This window comes from Oryx dammah, unplaced genomic scaffold (assembly GCF_014754425.2).
Source record: "Oryx dammah isolate SB20612 unplaced genomic scaffold, SCBI_Odam_1.1 HiC_scaffold_9, whole genome shotgun sequence".
NCBI lineage: Eukaryota > Metazoa > Chordata > Mammalia > Artiodactyla > Bovidae > Oryx > Oryx dammah.
In genome coordinates, this window is record NW_024070193.1 from 45,086,289 (window position 1) to 45,104,773 (window position 18,485).

Here is an 18,485-nt window from a genome sequence, read left to right on the forward strand (position 1 = left end):
CAGGCCTGCCCTTCCTCCCAGTTTCCCCAGGCAGCCAACATTTCAGAAATTCCGCCAGGACACATTCCCAGAGGAGAGAGCACCCCAGGCAGGAAAAGGAGGCCACTGCAGCGCCACAGAAATGCAAGGCGTCACGTTTCTCTTCCACAGGTGGCTGTGCAGAGACCCTTACAGCTGATGGCTGAAGGCTGACTCCCCAGGGTCTCCATTCACCTGATCGATACAACAACCCTAAGGCAGGAACTACTCCGACCCCCAGAGCACAGAGGGACAGGTAAGTGAGAGCAGAAGCGGTGGGAAGGTGAGGCCTGAGGGCAGGGCTGGAGCAGGAGGCGGGTGACTGGCGGGCCAGGCGGCTGAGCAATGACAGGAAAAACTGGGAGGGAAAGTCAGGAAAGAAATGGGGGAACCAACCTCAAAGGCCAGGCCAGCTACTGTGAGGATGCCAGTTTTGACTAAGTGAAATGGCAAGCCTTTAAGATGTTCCAAGCAGAGGAGTGACGTAACAGATTCCTGTTTTCAAAGGCACTGAGAAGCACTGTGTTCCTCCTGGGCGTTGGGTGCCCGAGACAGCAGCCTCAGGCTGCAGACCCAAGAGAGCCCCTCCCCACAACTAGCTCTCCCTAGAGCTGCGGACAACCCCGGCTCTTGGGCCCTCACCCCAGCCCCAGCGGCCGCCTCTCCCCAGAACTGTCAGGGCCTGAGAAGGGCAGCAGCACAGGGAAAAGGAGAGCTGCTGCTGGAATCCCTTCTCTCACCCGCTTCCTCAGAGAGGGACACACACCCCAGCCCGAACCGGACCTCCTCGGACAACAGACACACACACGAATGTAGGTGAACAAACTTCTGGTTTTTATTCGAACAGGACCTGCAATTACCAGCTCTGCACACCTTTGTCTTTCTACAGGATTTTACAGGGAGTAAGAGGTGCACTAAGATTCACCTAAAACAAAATGAAACCCCTGTCTAGGTAACAGTCGGCAGAGCCCTGAGAAAATCGCAAAGGTACCGCACGTGTTCTGCATGAAGAAACTGATTCTGAGCGATGCAGTGAAGCAACCTTCTGACTGCTGTGGAAAGGAAGCAAGCAGGACAGTCTCTGGGTTCCTCAGGACAAGGGGACCCTGATGACTGTTTAGCTTCAAGTTCCAGGCAGCGGAGAAGCATCAGAAAACTTTTCAAAGGGACCTGAAATTGGTTTTCACTGAATGAGCACAGTGTGCCTAAAAATGGGGGATGGGAGGTGGAGGAGAGAAATTAAGCTCCATTATCAACATCAAAATGAATCCACAGCCTCACTTTTGAACCTAAACGTTAAAAAAAATTTTTTTTCCTTACTGATTCTCTAAAGAACATTAGAATACTGGGAATCTGTTTTTTCACTAGTGGCTGAAAACATTTGATTCTATGGATTCGAATCAGTGGTAGGCAAGGCTGGATGCTTATCGGAATCTCATGAAGCTTCTGGTGGGGGGCCTCACCCAATGACTATCAGAATCTCTAGCAGGGTTGCCCAAGCAAGGTTTCTTTTTCTTTTTCTTTTTTAAAATCTCCCCCAGTGAAACTGGTGAGTGACGAGTTAAAGAACCACTGGTTTAAATCTCACCATACCACTTGACAGTAAGTTATACTTTTCAAAACAGAGTCATCTGTTTCATTTGATCTGACTTTATTTATTACACAGTAAGAACAATATATACCATGGCTAAAAAGGCAATAAGGAAAACATCAAAAACATGCAAATCATCTCTATCATGTTTCTCAAACCTTTCATTAAGAAATCAACAGTGGAGTTAGCCTAAAAAACCCCATCTACAGGGTACCCATAAGACTATACCGCACCTGACAATTCCTGCTCAAGAATCTTCGTTATAGGCATTAAATTCAATAAGTTTATTTATAAAACTCAAAAGATTTTACTCAAGGCATGGCTTCCTCCTTCTCAAATTAAACAACATTCACATTTAAAGCCAAAGCACTGTGAAGACAGAACTAATACCAAATCAAGTGCTTTTACTTACAAAGGGCTCAGTTCAGTTCAGTTGCTCAGTCGTGTCCGACTCTTTGCGACCCCATGAACCGCAGCACGCCAGGCCTCCCTGTCCATCACCAACTCCCGAAGTTCACTCAGACTCATGTCCATCGAGTCTGTGATGCCATCCAGCCATCTCATCCTCTGTCGTCCCCTTCTCCTCCTGCCCCCAATCCCTCCCAGCATCAGAGTCTTTTCCAATGAGTCAACTGTTCGCATAAGGTGCCCAAAGTACTGGAGTTTCAGCTTTAGCATCATTCCTTCCAAAGAAATCCCAGGGCTGATCTCCTTCAGAATGGACTGGTTGGATCTCCTTGCAGTCCAAGGGACTCTCAAGAGTCTTCTCCAACACCACAGTTCAAAAGCATCAATTCTTCGGCACTCAGCCTTCCTCACAGTCCAACTCTCACATCCATACATGACCACAGGAAAAACCATAGCCTTGACTAGATGGACCTTAGTTGGCAAAGTAATGTTTCTGCTTTTGAATATACTGTCTAGGTTGGTCATAACTTTTCTTCCAAGGAGTAAGCATCTTTTAATTTCATGGCTGCAATCATCATCTGCAGTGATTTTGGAGCCCAAAAAGATAAAAGTCTGACACTGTTTCCACTATTTCCCCATCTATTTCCCATGAAGTGATGGGACCGGATGCCATGATCTTCGTTTTCTGAATGTTGAGCTTTAAGCCAACTTTTTCACTCTCCTCTTTCACTTTCATCAAGAGGTTTTTTAGTTCTTTTCACTTTCTGCCATAAGGGTGGTGTCATCTGCATATCTGAGGTTATTGATATTTCTCCCGGCAATTTTGATTCCAGCTTGTGCTTCTTCCAGTCCAGCGTTTCTCATGATGTACTCTGCATATAAGTTAAATAAGCAGGGTGACAATATACAGCCTTGACATACTCCTTTTCCTATTTGGAACCAGTCTGTTGTTCCATGTCCAGTTCTAACTGTTGCTTCCTGACCTGCATACAGGTTTCTCAAGAGGCAGGTCAGGTGGTCTGGTATTCCCATCTCTTTCAGAATTTTTCACAGTTTATTGTGATCCACCAGGTCAAAGGGCTCATGCCAGATCAATTTTTAATTGTGATTTTTGAAATAATTTTCATTTCTCCTAGGCATGTGAAATTTCAGAAAGTTTAGGGAAGGGTTTTCATTTTTTCTTTTGGTTTTATATGACAAGTGATGGCACTATACTTTGAAAAAGTACCTTTCAGAGCATGTGACTCTGTGTTTCACAGCTGGGTTGTGGAAGGCGTGTGCCACATTTCTACGGATGTGTCTTTCACTTCTCGGCAAACCGATGCTACCCGCATGACTAGGCCTGAGCCCCAGAGTCCAGTGCAGCTCATGCTGGGCACACTCACACAAGTAGGTTCTACGTCTCCTTTTTAGAGTAAAACAAGATGCTGCTTTAAAAAGGACCAAACTTCCTTACCTACACACAGAAGAGGCATAAATCTTCCCTAAAACTCTTGACACACGCCTAAAGTCTTCCAACCTACACTCATCAAGACCCTATGTCCAAATGACAAACAGGATAAGAATAAATAATATAAAATTTAGCCAGATTCTGACTGGGAAGAAAAGGTTCAAGTCGAAAAATACTGAAACATTACAAAGACATCTGTCTCTAATAAGTGACAACTGAGAAAAATGAAACTGTACACAGATTTGGTGCAGCCTGGCAAGGACGTTTAGTGAGTACACAAACAGCTTTTCTGTAACCAGTCTGAGATAAAAGCAAGGAATTCACAGTATAAGCTATAGTGGCAGACTGATGGAAACGTATGAAAAAATCTCTCCTCTGTTCACGTCTTTTTGGATTATTTCAAAGTTCTGTCACAAAGTTTAAGTTAGGCTGCACTATCTGTATAGGAAGGAGAAATCCTTTAAAAAATGTCAGAGAGAATATTTAAATGTTTTATACATACAATGCTAGAATCACAGGTCTTTTGGTGGCTCCCATTCCCTAAGCCCTCTGACAGACTCTTTCATGGTTAAGAGCATGTAGAGATATTTTCTCACAGGACTAGAACAGACTGAGGAACGACTGCTGTAAGCACATTATACGTGGCCTCAGCTTAACTACAGCTCTGGGCTTAAATACACCAAGATTTCCCAAATATTATACAAGATATAATTAGCATATAAATTAACAGTCAAGAATGTCTGAATTTATGTTTTACTGATCTACTTTTTGACAATAAAAGATAATTCTTTTCAGGGAGACCACAGTCGTTTTTAAATTCACACTGGATTTTGAGATGTTCTTCACATGCAGTAAGTCAGGACAAAGAAAAGAATAATTAAAAAGAACACAATTCTAAGATGTGTCCATAGACTTCATCAGATGTTAAGGCATTACTGAGTCAGAAAAACCTAAGAACCACTTCTCCAAAATAAATGCAAGTACGTATTTTCAACATTGTGAAGGTTAAATGCTCTGGCCTCAATGGATACAGGATAATTTTTGGCTGACTATCTGGTTTTACAATTGGTTTTATTTTTTAAAATACAATATAAAAATAATTTGGTAGCAATGAAAAAATGCAGTGTGTTTCTGCTGTGGCGACCTTCACTCTCAGACCATAATAAGGCATTATCGTTAAAAATAAAGTAAAAACAACCCCTACACAACAGCTCAGGAACATCTACATTGAAATACTTGCCTTCCCTGATGGCTCAGGTGGTAAAACGTCTGCCTGCAATGCAGGAGACCTGGGTTCGATCCCTGGGTTGGGAAGATCCCCTAGAGAAGGAAATGGCACCCCACTCCAGTATTCTTGCCTAGAAAATCCCATGGATGGAGGAACCTGGTAGGCTACAGTCCACTGGGTTGCAAAGAGTTGGACATGACTCAGCGACTTCACTTTCACTTTAGGCAAAGTATAGTAAGTATTTTTTAACTTTTTATTTTGAAATAATTATAGATTCACAAGAGTTGCCTCCCCCCACAAAAAAAAAAAAGGCATAGAGAGGTCCCACGTACTCTTCACCCAATTTTCCCCACAGCAACAGCTTACTTAACTCTAGCACACCACCACAACTAGGAAACTGACCGGTGTACTCCACAGAGCTCGTTCGGGCTTCCCTGCTTCACATCCACTCACCTGCGTGTAGCGTCCATGCAATTTCATCCCAGGTGCAGATCCATTTAATGACACCGGATGCAGAAGTGCGCCATCTCCCAAGACTCCTTCACGCTGTCCCTGTATGACTACATCACTACTCACTATCATCTCCAGCCTGTGGCAACTGCAGGTCTGTCCTCCATCTCTAATTTTAGTTCAAGAGTTATATAAATGGGAATTACGCGGTATGTAAGTTTCTGAGATTGGCATTTTTTCACTCAGCGTAATTTTCTTAAGATCCATTCAGGCTGTTAAATGAATCGCTTGTGCCTTTTTATTGCTGCATAGCATTTCAGGGCAAAGATGCACCACAATTTCACCCACTGAAGGACCTGTGGCCTGTTTCCAGTTTGGGGCTATTACAAATAAAGTTCCTACGAACAACCACATACAGATTTCCATGTGAAAATAAACTCCCAGGAGTGCAACTGCAGAGTTGTATGGGAAGTATATATTTAGTTTTATAAGAAACTGCCAAACTATTTTCCAGAGTGGTGTAATAGCGACTCCTCTCCGGCTCTTCTTTCTCATAACTGTTTTAGCTATTTTGGGTCCATGGCCTTTCCACACAAGATTTAGAATAATGTCTATGTCGTCAAAAACTCTGCAGGGCTTGTGGCAGGAACTGGATTAAACCTATGGATCAACTGGGAAGAAGTGACATCTGTACTATCTGGTTTTCCAATTCATGAATATGATTCGTCTCTCTATTCATTTAAGACTTTTAAAATTTCCTTCATTAGCATTTTGCCTTTTTCAGCATAAATTATTTTGTTATATGTGTTTTCTTAGATCTATACATTTTCTTTCATAGGATTGTAAATATATTGTCTTTAATTTCAGGTCCAGATGTTTCTTAATATAGAGAAATGCAATTGGTTTTTGTGTGTTGATCTTGTATCCTGTGATCCTGCTGAATTTACTTATCGTTCCCAGGAATTTTTCTGTAAATACACATCTCGAGATTTTCAATGCAGAAAATCATGTCATCTGCAGATTGAGGTTGTTTTATTTCTTCCTTTCCACTCTGTATGCCTTTTAGTACTACGCCCAGTAAGTGTGGTGAGTGAACATCCTTGTCTTGTTTCCAAACTTGGAAAGCATAAAGATGAAAGCATTCAGTCATTCATCATTAAGTATGTTAGCTGTAGATTTTTGAAGATGTTCTTTATCAAGTTGAGAATGTTCCCCTCTATTCCTAGTTTACTGAGAGTAATATTTTAATGTGGGACAAACAGATTTATAAAAAGACCTCTAGTTTTCTGCATACTCATATGCTTGAGGACACTTCTTGTAACTGCATACATGAATAATCTCTATTAAATACTGAACTGCAAACTGTGGACAGTGTATACAGATTTTCTGTCTACATCCCAAAAAGCTTATACACACTGACTTCTACGTCCAAACCTTTGCACTGTATTAACATGGTGCCACTTTTTACATAATTTAGCTTTCAATGATTTCTCCTGCATGTTAATTTAACAAATAATAAGCTAATGAAGAGACCTAATATTTCATCCTTGAAATTGTCTATAAACCAGAAAGCATCTAATATAGGGGTTTTCAGTTCCAAAACTGTAACTTCCTTGGAAGCCTCTGAATCTCAAGTGAGATGATCAAGTTTTTGATACCAAATCTAGTTCATTTTAACTTGAAACTAAACTTAAAAAATGTAGTGAAGTAGAAAGATATAAACAATGTAAGGGTTTTATATCTGAAAAGTTCTGTGCATGATCTAAGAAACAGTTTTTTCATTTTAGAGTTTCTATATTTGAAGAAAGCTATAAAGTATAGTTTTGCTTTTTAAAGCAGAGTAAAGTCTTCTCCTGGTGGCTCAGTGGGAAAGAATCCCCCTGCCAATGCAGGAGAAGCAGATTTGATCCCTGGGTCGGGAAGATCCCCTGGAGGAGGAAATGTCAACTCACTCCAGTATTCTTGACTCAATAATCCCATTTTTTTCCTTTTCCCTTCTAATTCAGTGAAGTCAACTTAGTTCACATTCTTGAAAGCCAACAGAGGCAACTGGAATCAACAGCTCCCTGAGTATGATCCAGCTCTCTTCCTCCCCACAAATCTCTAGATATGACAGCAAAGGGAGATGGCACACAGGATCAGACTAAAAGAGGAACCAGCTGATAGAAGCATCTGTGTTGGTCCTTCCCAGAAGACAGTCTGGAAACAGGAAAGACTTGCACTTGAGACAATCACTACAAGAATGAATCCACAAAAGAAAATTTAAAAAAGAATGAATCCAGTTCTGTCACTCTGTAACACTGAGCATGAACAAGCAGGTATTTGTTCCAGGTGGGGGAAGTGACTGTGGGCACAGAGGCAGAGGTGTATGACAGTCTGTCAAATACTATGGCCAGATACCAGGCCACTCTCTGCTCCTCCCCCACATCAACTGGAGGTTACTCAGACACTGTATTTGGAGACTACCAGAGAATCTCAAAAAAAAAAAAAAAAAGTTAAGCACACAACTAACAATCCCCAAGCACACTTGAGCAACAGGAGACAAGAACCAAGCGCACCAAGCAGAACACCCAAGAAGACCACTGAGTACAGCATTTCCAGAAGCAAAACTATGCACCACAGATCACACAAGAAGCACAGCCCAACAACAAAAACAAAAGTAACCTCACATGAGACTCTGCCCCCGCGGCATCTGACGCAAAAGATGACGGGAGAGTGTCCCTAAAGTTGGAAAGAAAACGGTTCTCACTATGTACTTCTATACCCAGCCAAAGTACCATTCAAATGTGATACTTTCAGACAAAGACTTGGGAAACTTTTCACAAATCTTCTCTAAAGAATTAAAAACAAAAGTAATCTAAGATAGAAAGGAGACATATCAGTGGTAAACCAAAAAATTAGTAAAATTAAGTTCAAAATTAAAAATTTTTTATAAAATAAATAAAAGCAAATAAAGAAAAGTGAAAGCAAACTATAGTTTTTTGTATGGTAGAGGGAATGATACAAATATTAACTCTAGACATTAAAAGTAGACACTAATACAGAGAAACAGATCTTGCAAACCACTAGAGGAGGAGCAAAGAAAACTTCAATACTCCAACAAAACATGGCAAAAGGTAATAATAATGAAAAAATAAAGCAAATGAAAAATACAAAATAGTACAAATAAGTCCAAATATTCCAGTAAAAAACAAATGTGAATGGACTAAATTCACCTATTAAAAGTCTTATGAATTATGCTATATATGCTATATATTGTTTAAGCTATATATTAAAATAAACCTGAAACACGATGACAAATGGGATTTAAAGCAATAAGCAAATACGTAGTTTCATATCGCCAAAAGTGATAATCATCATGTAAAATAAATTATATAGACTTTTATATACCTAACACAGCATGAAAATAACGTACAAGCAAAAACTGATTAAAATACAAAATTGACAGATTTGAGTAGGGGACTGGCATAATTCTCTCAAAAAATAACAGATAAGAATAAAAACATGGCACAAAGGAACAAAATGCATAATTAACCATCTTAATTATGTATAAAAACTCTAAATGTACCAAAAATACAGATATTTTTATCACACAGGGAAGCGTAACCAAAATTACTATGTACTAAACCACTAAAAATAGTTCCCAAAGCAGAAACCCACCCGGCATACTTGACTGTAATATACTAAAATTAGAAGTTAAAACCAAATAGCTAAAAGGAAAAATAAATGTATCCATTTTGAATTTTTAAAAAACAAAAAATCTCAACAAGAAACAAAGCAGTAAAGTTTAGCGATGAATAACAATGACTGCAGAGTGAAATTCCTGGGCTGTTACCACAGACTGTGGGAGAAGACAACACACAGTCTTAGATGTATTCATTAGAAATCAGGATAATAAAGGAAAAAAGCTTTCAAGACACTAAAAAAGAAATCAGAAGGGAAATTCAAAGGTCCTAGAAAGAATAAAAAGTGAAAGAAAAAGTAATGATACAGAAAAAAAAGTACAGTTAAATAAAATCAAATTTGAATCTTTGAATATAAAAAAATACAATTTCTGAACTAATTTTCAATGCTGAGGATCAGTGTACTCTTAAAAAACTTAATTATAAAATTGAACCAAAGTTGTTTTACTTAACAATATCTGATAATTAAGTGATAGATTCTAATCTTTATGCCCAACTAATTTTGCTAAATATCTGTGAAAAATCAGTGACTGAGTTTGGCATAATAAACTAATATTACATTAACAGAAATGTGACTTTCCATTTGTTTTTCAAAGCAATTCTATAGTAATTTCAATCACACAATTACACAAAATGCATGGAAATAAATACAAATAATGAAAATGAACTCTACCCAATTCCACTTTACCAACATAAGTTAACCATTTATCAGACTGGTGATTATGTTTTCAGACAATTTTCTTTTCGTTTTTAAAAACTTATGTAAAGTTCTATGATGCAGTATTTAAGAGGAAGGGAAAAAAACATTACAATGAACACCTGCCCATTCACTGCCCAAAGCATCATCAATACAGTTGAAACCCTGCAGACAGGCCTGCACCTCAGAAGTTAACTACCTTGATCTCACGTTCTTCATACTTCACTGCATGTACCGCAGCCCTAAACAATGTTTCATACTGCTTTGTATGTTTTAAACCTTTGTAGAAATGTTCTAATACTGTATGTTCTCTTTATTCATTTTCTCACTTAAGTTTGTGAAACTCCAACCATGCTGACATAATTCATTAAATTTCACTAAGCTATAGTTTCACCATATGAATAATGAACAATTTATTCTCCTGCTGATGAACGGTCAATACTGCTAACAACATTCTTTGAAAATCTCCAGCATGCATGAGAGCTTCTCTATGGTGCACACACAGGAAGCAGAGCCTGGGTCTCAGCATGCCTACTTAACTTTACTAGTTATTGACAAACTGTCGTCTACAAAGTACAAGAGTTCTTCACGTTGTATAGTCTTATCCACACTTGGTTTTGTCTGCCTTTAGCTTTGCTCAACGGAGAAGGCAATGGCACCCCACTCCAGTACTCTTGCCTGGAAAATCCCATGGACGGAGGAGCCTGGTAGGCTGCAGTCCATGGGGTCGCCAAGAGTCGTACACGACTGAGCAACTTCACTTTCACTTTTCACTTTCCAGCACTGGAGAAGGAAATGACAACCCACTCCAGTGTTCTTGCCTGGAGAATCCCAGGGACGGGGGAGCCTGGTGGGCTGCCGTCTATGGGGTCGCACAGAGTCGGACACGACTGAAGCGACTTAGCAGCAGCAGCTTTGCTCAATATGAAAAGTAAGAAACAGGGTCTTACTGCAGTTTTAATTTGCCTTTCCCTGATTATTAGTGAGGCTAAATATCCTTTTCACGTTGACACATTGATGTTTCCTCATCTGCATATTCTTGCCTCCATTTTCAGATTAGTCTCCACTAATCAAAAAACTGTCTGCCTCAAATATTCTAATGAAAGACTTCAGTGAAGCCTGGTTATCTGTAGTGGGTAGAAACCACATAGTCTAACATGAAAAACAGTGCCTTGGTGTACAGAGTATTCAGCATAAGATCAGCACTCTTCAATGCTTACCTTTAATCTTCTATAACCTGCATTTTAAATGATCAGAATGCAAATGAAAGGCTCATTATCTATGAAGTTTGATATCATATGCATGTAATATTAGGATTATTTTTCTAAGATTAAACCTAAAATTTTAAAAGCTGACCACATCTTCAGATTAACAAATCCTTAAAAACTGAAAATAAATTCCTAAATGACCTTCACAACAAATAAGATTCCAAGGGGACAAAACTGACACAAGCTGAAAAGCAATAAACACTTCTGTCACAACGGAGAACCTCATGACAAGTAAGAGCATGAGGAAGTGTTAGAGTGAAGGGAGCAGGCCAGTGGAATGCCAAGAGCTACCACTATTTTACCACACAGCAAGCACTCTGTTATCAACTTTCTATCTTATACAAGAAGATAGACGGTAACCACCACAGGGGTCACTGTGAAATGTAAACAAGATAACATTCAATACCCGTATCTGATCTAATTCTATTCTTTGGATGATGAATGAAGCAGAGAGGTCAAGTACACTGTTCAAGGTCACAATAAATGATCCCAATGCCAGAATTCTTCATGCTATACACTATAATATTCACAGTACCTTTCTAATATGGGTCTCATGACTGTTTAAATGTATTCACAGGAAGGAAATAACTAGAAGTATCTAAAAAAGATAGGAAAAGCACTCAGACCCTAAAAAAAAAAAAAAAAACAGGCTGATTGAGAGGTTATCTTAAAAGGTAACTTACTCTTTTTCTTTTGTGCTAACAAATATACTTTAGACATTAGCTATCTATAAGGTAAAATAAACTCAGACAGCTTTAGGGAGACACAGCAGTCATGAAACCCAACCTGTTTACTAAGATCCATTTAACAGAAATTCTCTTAGAAATTATTTTCACATAAACAACAACTGATTTGACCAACTACACTTCTGTCAGTAGAATTCAAGACAGCAAATACTGAAAGGTACCCACCTACTGCGGGTGCATCATACTCGTCACCAAGCAGAATTTCTGGGGCAGAATATGCAAGAGATCCACAGCTTGTAGTGAGCTTCTTCCCTGGTTGAAATTTGTTGCTGAAACCAAAGTCTGTCAGCTTTACAAGACCTTGTTTTTCAAAGAAGACCACATTCTCGGGTTTTAAGTCTCTGTGAACCACATGGAGTTTATGGCAATAAGATATGGCGTGAACTATCTGAGCAAAGTACTTCTTGGCCAAGTCTTCATTAAGTCCCTCCTCATGCTTCATTATGTAGTCGAACATGTCTCCTCCATCCCCAAGTTCCAGGATAAGGTAGAGCTTGGTCTGGGTGTCAATCACTTCATAGAGGCGCACGATGTTGGGGTGCTGCACTAGCTTCATGCATCTCACCTCTTGGAAAAGATGGCCAGTGGCTAGTGTGTCCAATTTTGTCTTGTCAATAACTTTTACTGCCACTTTTTCACCTGTAAAGACATGCCTGGCAAGTTTAACCACTGCAAAATGACCTCGACCCAAGGTTTTATCCAGATCATATAATCCAGCAATCTTCCCATCATACCCTCGCTTGAATCCTGCCATGCTGGGCCAATGTGAGAAAAAATATTTAGACTGTTTAAAATGGATCTTCTCATATATCTGGTGAAAATAAGGAATTCATTTTCAATATCATCATGGACATCTACAAAATAAGAGAAATAAAATTAAGTTTTCTGTGACTTATCCTTTTATGGCTTCATTTTTTGAAATTTTTGTTTTATAAGAAGCTTGAAATAAATATACTGAGACATAAAATGAGTCAGGGGCATTTATAATTACCTATTTACAGATTTAGGGTTTACATTATAAAGCTTGATCATTTAAATGCCATTTTATTTTGCAAACTGATACAAAGTTAATCTGTTGAAACAATTTTTGGGTGATGTCACAAGAAAACTGGCAAGTTTGATATGCTTTTAAAAAGTGTTTAAAGAATATTTTCCCAAAGTAATTTCAATTAGCATCTTAAAAAAGAAGTCTGGGACTGACTAGAAGGGGAAAACACAACAAATATACACTTGGAAAGAAACCAACAACTTCTTCCTGCTATTCCAAAATTAGCACTATTTAATATAAAATCCCTTCAGTAAAGACTTCTGACTTTCCCGGAAGAGTATAGTTTAGTCTTCTGGGGTATTTTCATCTACCTCCCTCTCCTGTATCTCCAAAGCACCTGAAACACCTCCATCCCACGTGGTTTTAATCTTACAGGCTTCAGTACACACCATCTTTACCCTGAGACCTCAAGGTCCTTGAGGACTCTATGGTTCCATGTTTTATTTCTACCCTCTGCTAACGCCAAGAACAGTGTTTTACATAGAACAAGTAATCAAAATTTTTTCAAATTTTGAAATGCAACTTTTTTCAAAACATCTACAAGTAAATTGTTTGCTCTTGCATCACTAGTACCTAGAACAGTATCTCGTACACATTAGGTGTTTTAATATCTGCTGACTGACGGGTACTTATTCTTTGTGCTTATACGTTATTCTTGTTTCTATTATGGTTTTCCAACTCTCAAACAAAACCTACCACGATGTGCATACATTTCAAGAACACACAAGCATGCGTTTAAACTACGTGCATGTTAAAGATTATTTGGCTTTAAAAACCTCATTTTATATGCGAGTTTAAAATTCTTAACCTTTATAGTATAAACTTTAAAATACAGAAATAGGTTCTTATAAATGACCCTGACTTGGAAAAATTTTTTTAATGTTTATTATACAAATTAAGACATCATTTTAAATCTCACAGACTAAACTCCCACTATTTTTTTTTTTCTTACAAAAATTAAATAGAATACAAAATTCCATGAAAAATACAGCCATCTCCTAAGACTAGATCTTTCCTATTAGTGCACATTAATCCGTGCAGTGAAGCCTTTTCTAATGCTCCCATATGCAGTTTCACATTTTCAGTAACTTTTTATTACCAGTACTTAGAGCAGTTACCCTACTTAGGTGAAAATATCCCAAAAACCTGAACTGTATGTACATAAAAGTTGTTCTTTTTTAAAGCACTAGCATTAAATACCTTTAAATCTCATTTTTGCTTAAAAGAACAGAAGAAAAGCTAACAGTTAACATTTGCTGAAAACCCACTATATATATTCAGTGCAAAAACTGAATCAGATTAGACTGTGTTGGATCTTAACAACCCTAAGAGGTCAGTATTATTCCCATTTTATAGCCAAGAAAGCACTGTGTTTCAGGTAAGTGCTGAAGGTTCAAACCGAATTCTTATTTCAAAGCGCAGACCTCCTATAAACATATGACCATTCTAAACAATATTATATTTAGGGTAACAATATCGTGAAAGTTAAAAAAAAATTCTCACAGTCATTCTCCCATGCAGGCTAAAATGATCTGAATCACATATCTGGGGCCACCTCAAACTTCTCTGTAATTGTAAATTACCCTCAGAGTAATTCTGAGTGCTTCACTTAATTGAAAATTGCCCCTAGAGATAGGATTATTAGTTTCATTTTAAGGCACAAAACCAGTGAGTAACTTGGCCTAGGCTATAAGGCCAGTGTGTTAAAGAGCTGAGATTCACCAAAGTCTGTGCTTTTAACCACTGTTCTACACTGTTTCTGCAAATTAACTTCAGAAACAAAATCCTATTTCTATTGAGACTTTTAAAAATGAGAAACCTGCACTGTTAAGATACAGCTTATGTGGCTTTCTCTTTGAAGAAAAAGCAAATTTCTTCTGTACTATGTATTATCCTTGTCATCTGAGCTGCTCATTTTATTGATAACAGGAAAATCCAAGAAGAAAAAGCCTGCTTTATTTGGACAGTAGTTCCCCAAAAGAAAGTTAATTTAAGCATATTTAATTTTCAAAAACAAAATCTCTAAGCTAACTCCAGGGGGCAGAAAACTATCTTTAAATCTTTAGTTTTGATTAATCATAAGGGCGGTAATAACTCTTAAAATTCTACCTGAGTTTATGTTTCTATTGCACAAGCTTACAAATGCAACTTTAGCTTTCAAAAAAAACCTCTTCAGGCTGCCCCCAAGTTACATAATATTTACTTTTTCATCTATCACTTTAGATGTATTCCTGGAAAGTGGCACAGAAATCAAGGCGTTATAAACAAATTTCAGTTGGTTTACATTTTAATTATTTTTTAAAGATTTATGTATTACAAAGGAATATACAGATATGGGCGGGATCTTTTTTTAGGGTCTCAGACACCCACAGATGATCACTATTCACATTGTTATTTCTCTTTCCAAAACTGAGTTAGCAAAAGGGCACAATGAAATAATTTTTAATCTACTAGCAAGTTCATGGGGAAAAATCTCATAGGGTATCTTCTTAATGACAAGCTACCCTGTAGTAAAATGACTAATTACTTTCACTATCAAAGAATTCACTTTTGGGGTACTTTTCTGGATATACATATATATCCCTTTTTCATTGTCTCAAAGTGAAGTGAAATGAAAGTGGCTCAGTCATGTCCGACTCTTTGCGACCCCAGGAACTATACAGTCCGTGGAATTCTCTAGGCCAGAATACTGGAGTGGGTAGCCTATCCCTTCTCCAAGGGATCTTCCCAACCCAGGGATCGAACCCAGCTCTCCTGCAGAGTTAGGAAGATCCCCTGGAGAAGGGAAAGGCTACCCACTCTAGTATTCTGGCCTAGAGAATTCCATGGACTGTCCATGGGATTGCAAAGAGTCAGAAATGACTGAGTGACTTTCAGTGTCTATAAAACTACAATTATAAACCTAAAAAACAGGAAGTTAGAAATAACTGAAAGTTGAGAGGAAAAATATCCTTGTTATTGAACACCTTTTAAAATACTGTTTAATCATACTATCAAGTGTATTTTGAGTTAGTATAGGAAATAATTAGGCTTCCCCAGCGGCTCGGACGGTAAAGAAACTTCCTGCAACACAGGAGACCTGGGTTCGATCCCTGGGTAGGGAAGATCCCCTGAGGAGGAAACGGAGGAAAATTCACCCCAGTATTCTTGCCTGGAGAATCCCCACGGAGCCTGGCGGGCTATAGTCCATGTGGTCCCAAAGAGTCAGACACAACTGAGCAATTTAACACAGGAAATAACTGAATCATTTTTTGATATCTGAGGATCCTGCAAATGCCTGAAAATCATTCTGAACACCAATGTAGAATGTTAAGATGTGGCTTATGTAAAGTAAAGGCGACTGTGTACCAACTCCAAGACATACCCTGCAAACTGCATGTGGAGTAATCCTTGTTATTACTGTGTTTTGTTAGTCTCTTCTTTTTCCTAAAAGAAAATACAAAGATATTAGTTTAGTTCTATTTGTTTTAACTTTTGCTGAAAGTTAAAATATAAACCCTCAGGGTGGACCGAGACAGACAAATAAAAATGGAGAATTTGTTTTCAGTGACCCAGTCTTTCATTATTTTTCTCCCCTCTGTCAACTACAACCCATTCAAGGAATCTTTAGGCAACAGGTATTTCACAGTGAAAAGACCCTGATGCTAGGAAAGACTGAAGGCGGGAGGAGAGGGAACAACAGAGAATGAGGTGGTTGGATGGCATTACCGACTCAATGGACATGAGTCTGAATAAACTCTGACAGTTGGTGATGGACAGGGAGGCCTGGTGTGCTGCAGTCCATGGGATCGCAAAGAATCGGATGCAACTGAGTGACTGAACTGAACTGATTTCACAGTGAACAGATACACGGAGATTGGTCCAGGTAGACAGAGTAAAAGGATTATTCCACTTGAAGGAGGAGGGAATTATAATATTGAAGAGTAAAGTCATCGTTTTTGAAATGCCTCCTGGGAAATGAGCACGAATCTGCAACGCAATGAATCCTCACCAGGAGCCTGCAAGGTAGGCACCAGGAGGCTCCACCTGCCCCACAAGCAGCAGCCTGAGGCTCCAAGCTGCTCAGCCAGGCTTCAAAGCCCAACATGCCTGCAGGAGCCTCTCTGGCTCATGAAATACCCACTCCAATAGCCGAGGAGGGCAACCTCTCCAGCACTCTGTCCTCCAGAAGGCCAGCAAAAATCAACACTAGCACTAGGGGACACACAACGGCTCTGCACTAGAGGCTTTCCATCCGATAGTAACACAGAAACTCCATGAACAGAGAGCATATGAGAGGGCCACTGATACCCAAGTTCGGGGCACAGGGAGGGAACTAAGGCAGCCTTGCAGGCCTTTCCTCAACATTGGAACATTGTATCAATAATTTCAAGTTCTAAACATTCAAACTAGGCCAAGGCACTTTACACAACATACTACGGGTGAGTCCAGGTAATCATTAAGCTCAAGCTTGTATGAGCTCTGGGAAAAGAGCAAGTGAAGAGGTTGGGGGAAGTAGGAAAGATGAAAGGAGGAAGGAAAGATGGCTGTGAAAACAGGTTTACTGCTGGGAATGAGGGGATGAAGAGCAATGGAGACAGTTGCTCACAAAAACAGGGCCAAGCAAAGTCATGGGCATAGGCCCACGTCTAAAGAAAGGTGAACTCTGGGATGCCAACCTGCTCCTTCAGCTCCAAGTGAGATACAACAGCTCCTCCCATTACCCACGCCTGCTTCTCTCTCCAACAGACAGTTTCATCCACAGTCTGGCAAGGCTTGGCTGAGGACTGGTTCTGTTAAGGCTAATGACTGGATCTGAATGCCAGCTTACCAGCCACTAGCCACTGGATCTGAGAAAAACCTGACCTCTCTGTATGGTCAGTTTCCTCATTAGGAAACATCAGTAGCAAGAGCATGGCACAGACTGCAGTGGATTAAATCAGTTAATAAAGGTAGTGTTTAAAATAAAGCCTTGCACAGAGGGAGCAGTCAGTAAATACTAGCTACCACCACCACTACCATGGTCCTGATGATAGTCATCTCCTCCACCCAGGTAGAAATTCGTTCAGTCTTCCACTCTACCTCAAGAGACTGAATTTACTATCATCTCTCTTCTGTTTTTAGAAAATTCCCTATGACTCAGAAGGTAAACAATCTGCCTGCAGTACAGGAGACCCAGGTTTCATCCCTGGGTTGGGAAGATCCCCTGGAGAAGGAAATGGTAGCCCACTCCAGTACTCTTGCCTGGAGAATCCCATGGACAGAGGAGCCTGGCGGGCTGCAGCCCATGGGGTCGCAGAGAGTCGTGGACTGCTTGGTTTCCCAGGATGTATTCAACTGGAAATGGATACTGCAAATTGGCAAAGAAACTAATCTCTAGTTGGGTATCAAAGTCTGATGATTTTTCAATAAAGCATCCCACAAAATCTAACTATTTGCTTTTTTCTTTAAACTTTTTATTCTGTATTGAGAATACAGACAATTAACAATATTGTGACAGTTTCAGGTGAACAGTGAAGGGACTCAGCCATACTCAAACATGTATGCATCCTCCCCCAAACCCTAGGTGTGATCATTCTATACATAACTATATCTTCTTTATATTCTGCTTTTTTCAACTGACCAATTACTTTCCTTTCAGTATTTCTGTCTCAATTATGAAAGAAACATCTATGCAGTGTAAGAAAAAATACAATCAGAACATATATAGTGGCCAAAAAAAGGGGGGAAATTTTTTTTAAAAATCATCCATTATTCTACCCTCTGTGATAATCTGTTAACATTTTGGACACAGGCTTCCAAATTATTTTCTATGTATAATACATGACACACACACACACACACGGATGGGGGAAAGTTGCAACCATTCTGCAAGTATTTCCACAAAACAAGTTCACTTTAGAAAATCTGGAAAACAGA

The 18,485-nt window shown here is 39.2% G+C and overlaps 1 protein-coding gene across 6 annotated transcripts in view; it reads right to left on the minus strand.

Moving 5' to 3' along the window:
- SNRK (SNF related kinase) overlaps positions 1-18,485 on the minus strand; it is a 68,451-nt gene that overhangs the window by 38,859 nt on the left and 11,107 nt on the right. For 2 of the 6 annotated variants that reach the window (XM_040246071.1, XM_040246067.1), the window contains 3 exons: positions 15,952-16,013; positions 12,274-12,393; positions 11,705-12,178 (listed from right to left, as the gene is read on the minus strand). In XM_040246071.1, the coding sequence (XP_040102005.1) occupies positions 11,705-12,178; positions 12,274-12,346 (547 nt within the window). In that variant the 5' untranslated portion in view covers positions 12,347-12,393; positions 15,952-16,013. Of the gene's footprint in view, positions 1-11,704; positions 12,394-15,951; positions 16,014-18,485 lie in introns of all 6 variants that reach the window. The other 4 variants (XM_040246068.1, XM_040246069.1, XM_040246072.1 and 1 more) reach the window with 3 other exon arrangements.